Source organism: Acomys minous, assembly GCF_964271855.1.
Source record: "Acomys minous genome assembly, chromosome: 2".
NCBI classification, from domain to species: Eukaryota; Metazoa; Chordata; class Mammalia; order Rodentia; family Muridae; genus Acomys; species Acomys minous.
In genome coordinates, this window is record NC_140484.1 from 85,243,407 (window position 1) to 85,250,065 (window position 6,659).

Sequence of the window (6,659 nt, forward strand, 5' to 3'; positions counted from 1 at the left end):
ATCCACAGTTTGCCTTTCCTCTACGAGACCCTTGTGTTCCATAGCCCGCCTCCCAATGCCTATATGCAGCTTGTGGAATCCTGGATGTCAATACAATTAATCTCACTCAAGTGATAGGCGGCCAGGCCAACAGCCCCTTCCACACGGGATCTGAATGCCCAGCCCAGCCCTCCATTGGCAAGACTTCAGATCCTGGGTCCTGACACCAAGCCCTCACAACATTGTAACTCACAGAGATACCAGAATTCCATCTTAATGAGACAGTCACTACCCTGTACCCTGCCACCTTCAAGGTCAGACGATCCAGCCCAACCCCACCCCCACCCCGACCCAGTCCCTCTCACCTTAAGTGGCTTCAGGGGCTCCAATCGGGTACCTCCCATCTCCTCAGCCTTCCTGCCTCTGCCCCTACCCCGGCCCCGAGGTTTCTTGGCCCCATCAGTGGTTATGGAGGCTGAGGCTGGCCCTGCCATGGCAGGACCCTCCAGTGGACGAATTCGGGGCCTCCCCCTGGGCCGGGGAGGGCCGTCGCGCTTTGCCTTGGTGGGCTTGCGGCCACGGCGCCGAGGGCCGTCGGGACCAGGGTTGGGTGGGCAGAAGTCTATATCGCCCAGCGGTGAGAGGGCTGGTCGGGAGCGGCAGCTAGACACCAGATCAGGCAGGCGCCTCGGGTTTAGGCGGATGTCCGCGGGCACGTCGGCTTTATCCTCGTCGGCCTCAAACTCATATTCCTGTGCATACAGCTTCTTGGGTGTCTGGAAGGGGGGGTCTCGACGCCGTAGCAGATGGAAGGAGGACGTCTTCAGCAGCTTCTTTGGCTTGGTTGAGCAGAAGATAGGCGAGGTGAGGCCACCCTTGGGCTCGGACACGGGCGGCGGCGGGGGAGGAGGAGGTGGCGGCGGCGGCGGTGGGGGTGCTGACTGATGGGGCCCGCTCTGGATCAGGCCCAGTGGCTCCGCATTGACTGTGGAGGGGAGCTCAGGGGGTTTGTTGGGATCCAGCCCCAAGCCTGGAGTCTCTGGTCCAGCTCCGGCCGCCCGACCTCCACAGTAGGGTCCATAGGGATCGTAAGCAGCGGGCCCAGGGTGGGGACCAGCACCAGTCTTGGGGTCTCCATCATCCTCAGCCTGGCCAGCCTTGCCATAGTCATCAGCTGCCCCTCCGCCAAACATCTCCTCCATACTGGGGAAAAAGCTCCGCTCCTCATCTTGGAGCAAAGAGTCAGGGAAGCAGATAGACGTGAGGGGTACAAAGCGCGGCGCCTTGGTCCCTTGAGGGCTGGGGCTTCGGTAAGCGCCTGCAGGATCCTTGCCCTCGGTGTTGGGTGGTCCGACACCAGTGTCCCCGGGCCCTGGTGGCAAAGGTTCCAGAGCCCCGAGCAATTCCTGCATGGCTCCCGGAGGCTCCAGGCTCTCTTCAGGCCGTAAGCGAGGGCTTGGGGCTGTGGGTTCCAGGCCGTGAGTGCGCAGGTGGGCTTCAAGCTGCAGCGGCATAGGTGGCGGTGGTGGGGGCGGGGGCGGCGGGGGCTGGGGAGCCCCATCCCGGGGAGCTGGCTCAAGGAGGTGGACGCCGACTTTGGGGGCACTGGATGAGGGGCTGGGGGCATGGCTGAGCACAGAGGGGAGCAGCTGGGGAGGAGGTGGAGGCAGCACCATGGGAAGGTCAGGACCTCCGGCCTCTAAGAGGAGGCCATGGGGCTGGGCTGGCTGGGCCGTGGGTGGCGGGGGAGGTGGGCTCTTCTGCAGGAAGGCTCCCAACTCCTTGGCACCTGCTCCATAGTGAACAACCGAGGTGGCTAGTCCCTCAGGGGTTTCACCACCCCTTTCTGGACCCTTCTTCTTGTCCTTCATCCTCCCCAGGCCCAGCTCCAGGGCAGCCGTGGCGCCCTCATCCAGGCTGGCACTGGTCCGGATGACACTTTGCAGGTGGTACCTCTGGGGGTCTTCCTTGGCCAGTTCATATGGTGTGCCTGGTGGTCCGCCAGCTCCACCACTGCCCCCAAGTCCCTTAGAGGCACCAGCAGGCCCATCCTCGCCTACCAAGCCATCTGCCCCTGAGGTCCGAGGGGGGCTGGGTGCCTGGAGCAGGTGCTGGATCAAAAACTCTTCATCTTCTGTGCGCTCGGTAGTAGCAGCACCAGGGCCACCGAGCAGCTCTGAGCCATCACCTTTGCCCTTGTAGCCACCTGTTCCAGCTGCATAGCTGCTGGCTCCAGGGGGTGCTAGGAACGGAGCAGAGGCTAAGACCGAACTTAAGTATTTGCCAGGGGCTCCTGGAGAGCCAACACCGGGAGGGCGGCCAGTCGCAGGTGGTGACTGGAGGGGTCGGATTATATGAGATGGGCTAGCCTCCCCGCCACCGCCCAGAGAACTGGGTCCCCAGCCGCCTCCGTGGCCTGAGAGCGCAGGGGAGTGGCCAGTACTGTAGCTGAGGGAGGGGCTGGCTGTGGGGAGACCCTGTGAATGCGCAGCTGGGCCTGGGTAAGGCTCACCCTGTACCCCATAGAGCTGGCCCTGAAGCTGGTCGGGGGAGTAACTCTGACACGTAGGCAGGCCAGGAGGTGGGGGGCCACTGGGAGGCTGAGGGGGACCCCCGGAATAGCTAGGGCCTTTGCTTAAGTCCTGTGCTTGACCTCCTCCAAACCCTTGCCCATAGGCCTGGGGTCCCAGAAGCCCTTGGGGCTGGCCAGGGGAGTATGCCTGGCCGCCTGCAGCTCCGGCCCCAGCAGCTTTCCCAGCAGCATACGCAGCTGCTGGTCCACCCAGGCTCTGACACTTGGGCGTGGCAGTAGATCGAGATGGTGGGGGCCTGGCGGCACCCCCCGTAGCTGGTCCGTAACCTCCCTTACTTGTCTTGTAACCAGGGGACTGGATGATTGGGCGGTACCCGCCACCACCTCCGGCCGCGCCTCCCCCAGCAGTCTCTGGGCCCGCGGCCCGACCCCCTGCCCCAGCTGCCGCTCCGCTAGGCCCACCCTTGCTGGGTTCTCCTGCACCTGGAGAGGGTTCTCCACCCCCTAAAGGGCTGCAAGCCAAGCTGGCGCGGTGACCCATGGAGGGATAGCTGCCTCCACAGCTCAGATAGTGCTGTAGGGAATGCGCCGGCGGCGGAGGCGGCGGGGGCTGGGCACTGGCCGGCCGCTGATAGTGTTTGATGACTGTGTCTTGTCGGGGCAGGGCCCGCTCGGGTGGGGGACCCGGGGCAGCACCCGAGAAGTTGTAGAGCTGAGGGGAGGATGGCTCGGCGGCAGTGGCGGCGGAAGAAGAAGCCAGTAGATTGAACTGAGTCGGGAGGTGGCGGGGAGGTGGAGGTGGATCTGGGGGACCAGGGCGGTAAGGGGGAGTCTGCGCAGGGCCAAGGCCAGCAGGCCCCAAGACTCCGCCCCCTGCCAGGCGCTCAAAACCCAATGACGAGGGCACTGTAGGTGCCTGCGAGGGCTTCAGGTGGAGCACGTCATGCGGGGACAAGAGCCCATTAGCAGGAGGACTGAAGGGTGGATCCTGGAGGCTGAGGGACGAGGGCACCGGGAAGGGGCGGCTGCCGAAGGACGCTGGGTGCTGGTAGGCAGACAGGGCGGAGGAAGATGGAAAGGTGCTGGACCCCGGGAGGGCACCGGAGATGAACAGTTCCGTGGGGCCCGGTGTGTGCATGGCTAGGGATGAAGGAGAAGACCATAGGTCAGAGTGGACCACGAGACGGCCCCTCTCCAGCCCTCTGGGAGCGAGCGCTTACCTGTTTGCCAGGAAGGACTTCGGAACTGGGAGAGGAGAGAGGAGGCGGAGGGGCCGGGCTGGGGGCCCCGGGACTCCAGGGCCGAGATGAGGTTCATGACGGAGGCGTCGGGCCCTGCTGAGCCCGCGTGGTGGAGGCCAGTGTCAAAAAGTCCAGAGAGGCCTGACAAGGGACAAGAGGAGAAGTCAGCCAGGTTGGGGGGTGGGGGCCAACTGGACTGGTTTTAAAGCCAGAGGGAAAGGATCCAATCAGAGGTTTGGACGGCAAGGCCAAGGTACTGGATAAGGTTACACTAAGGAAAAAGGGAGTGGGCCAAAGAATTGGAGCCGATGGGGAAGAAAAAGGAGCCCAGGAGCCAGGAGAATCCCACAGGAAAAGAAAGGACTGGGTGGGCTGGAAAGAGGAGGAAAAGCCTGGAAGAGAAGGTGGGATTTGGGGGCCCCTGATGGGTAACAGCCAATAGGAGGAAAAGGGGCGGAGCCATAGAGGGCCTGACGAATCCGGTGCGAAATGAAGTAGGGACCAGCAGCCTCACAGGCAACCAATCAGAGGAGAAGTAGAAAAAAAAAAAAGAGGACCAGAGGCCCAGGGCAAGGCCAATTAGCAGGGGCGGAACTTTCAGCAACCAATCAGATGTCTTCTCGGGCAGACCCGTTCCAGCCCTTTGGGATGGAAGCCCATACCTGCCGGGTGGTGGTTGGTGGCATAGCTTTGTAGTGGGTGGGGGGCCGCATAGGCCTGGCGGTGCAAGATGTCGGTTTCTGGGTGCGAGGTCCGGGAGCTGCCGTAGACCAAGCTGAGAGCAAGGGAGAGATGTCAGGAGATCCTCTCAGGCTATTCTCTGAGAAGGGGGCTACAAGGAACTTCCAAGGAACCCTGATAACACTTAGGGAATCTAGTTCCCCCATGGCGGGGCACACAAAAATGACCTGTTCTAGAGTCTTTAAGACTCCCCACGTTTGCAAACACAAGCATGCAGAGGAAGTCAGGGGGAAGCATCAACGTGAAAGGCGTGGTCCTCCCTTACCACCCTCCTGCGGGGACACATGGACACCCTAAGGTCTGCCTGAACATCACAGACCCGGAATTAAAGAAGAGACCCAAGCCAAGCTGGGAGCAGGAGGCAGTTTGTGTCCCAAATGGCAAGGGGGGAAGGTGGGGAAGAGGACAGGACCCAGGGAAAGCCCCAGGTACAAGTCCTGACATGAATTCGGTGCATCCCCGGAGGCCGAGGTTCAAGTGCATCGGCCTATGCAAAGCCAGGTGCCTGTACAAACAGGAGTCCAAGTCACTCGTGGGGAGATAAGGTCCCGAGTGTGAAGTCCCACTCGAAAAATGTGTAGGCTCTGGGAAAGCCGAGTGTTGAGGGGGAGGGGCTGAAGGGCATGTTAAAGAGTGAAGACAGGGGGTACCAGATTAAACTGCAAGAGCTGCCTCAGGCTCACAGCTGAACACGCGGCTAGCCACGCATGCACGGGGCCCACGCTCACACACGCAAACACCAACGGGGAAAAGATCCGACTGTAACCCTGCAAGGACCTAAATCCGTGGCCCTGGACCGGAGGGCAAACAGCTGGCGATCAACCACGATTCTCAGCTTTTGAGGGATGTGGGGAGCAGAAGGGGGCGTGTCCCTAATCTCAGGACCCCCCCCTCCAACACACAGAACCCTAGTTTAAGAAGGGGGCGGGGCCCCGTGCCCACTCTGCGCGCGGAATTTCTTAGAGGGGGGAGGGCCCGAGTGGCCCAGCCTCGCGAAGCCCCGGAACAATAGGACGTGGGAGGGGGTGTGCGCCCCCCAGGTCTGCGAGCTAATTCTCCTCTCCTCCCACCTTTGCAGTTACAGAGCCCGAGACGCCCGGGGGGAGGGGTCAGCAAGCCGGGGATCCAAGGATGGGGGGCAAGTCCAGGCCTTGCTTCCCCAAGCCGTCCCATCTTCCCAAGGCCTTCCCGGTTCGAATTTGTTTTTGCGCCTTGCCTGCTTCGTTTCTCTCTTTTGCAAGCCGGAGCTGGCTTTGCCAGAGTTTGCAATTTGCAAACTGGGGCGGCGGCGTTGTTACAAACCCAAAGAAGGCCGCTCCCTTGCAAAAGCCGGAGGGGGAGTTGGCGATGCACGCGTCGCCGGGCGGGCCCCGGGCCCAGGCCCGGCAGGAATCCCCCACCTCTTGGCCCGTTTCTCTAGGTCTCCCTGAGCTCCTTACCTAGCTTTCGCTGACCTCTCGTAACTCCATCCCGCCCCGGCGCCGAGCGGGTCCCCGAAGCCGGCGCTGGGGTAGTTCCTGTCCATGAATTGGCCGCGGTGGAAATTGGGGGGAGGGGGAGGGAGGGGGGAAAGGAGGGGGAGCGCGCGCGCTCTCCTCCGCCGCCGCTCCCTCGGTTGCTTTTTTCCTCCCTTTCTTTTTTTTTTTTTTTTCTTTTTCTTTTTTTTTTTTTCTTTGCGGCCACCGAAGGCCCGGGAAGGCCCCGGGCGGGGGAGGGAGGGGGCAGGGACGGAGGGGCGGGCAAAGGAGGGGTGCAGCCGCTGAGCCAAGGAGGGGGGGTTCCCCCTGGAGGAGGGAAAGGGGGGAGGAGGGACCCCGCTGTCTCCGCCTTTGCCCCGGCGCTTGCAAGAGAGAAGGGGGACGCGCGCTCGGGAGGGGGCGTCCCGGACGGCCCCGGAGTGGGTGCAGGCGCTGGGTGCTCCCTCTTTCGCCGCCGCCGCCGCCGCCTCCTCCTCCTCTGCGCTCACGGTGCAGCCATCTTTGCACAAGGCGGCTGGGGGAGGGGGGAGGGGAAGGGGGGCGGGCGGCGGGGTGTCTGGCTGCGCTCCGCTTCCTCCCACAATCCCGTGCAAATGTAAAAAAAAAAAGAGAGAGAGGGAGAGAGAGAGAGAGAGCGCACTAGCAGAGCCTGGGGGGGTGGGGGGGGTAGCGTGAGCGAGCGAACGA

The 6,659-nt window shown here is 62.8% G+C and overlaps 1 protein-coding gene across 2 annotated transcripts in view; it reads right to left on the reverse strand.

Moving 5' to 3' along the window:
* PRR12 (proline rich 12) overlaps positions 1 to 6,551 on the reverse strand; it is a 28,774-nt gene extending 22,223 nt beyond the window's left edge. Inside the window, exons 1-4 of one of the 2 annotated variants that reach the window (XM_084758677.1) lie at positions 5,934 to 6,551; positions 4,416 to 4,528; positions 3,733 to 3,894; positions 345 to 3,652 (exon numbers count right to left, since the gene is read on the reverse strand). In XM_084758677.1, coding sequence (XP_084614803.1) covers positions 345 to 3,652; positions 3,733 to 3,894; positions 4,416 to 4,528; positions 5,934 to 6,019 — 3,669 coding nt within the window. In that variant the 5' untranslated portion in view covers positions 6,020 to 6,551. Of the gene's footprint in view, positions 1 to 344; positions 3,653 to 3,732; positions 3,895 to 4,415; positions 4,529 to 5,564; positions 5,906 to 5,933 lie in introns of those variants that run through there. The other variant, XM_084758678.1, reaches the window with a different exon arrangement.
* Between the last annotated feature and the right edge of the window lie 108 nt (positions 6,552 to 6,659).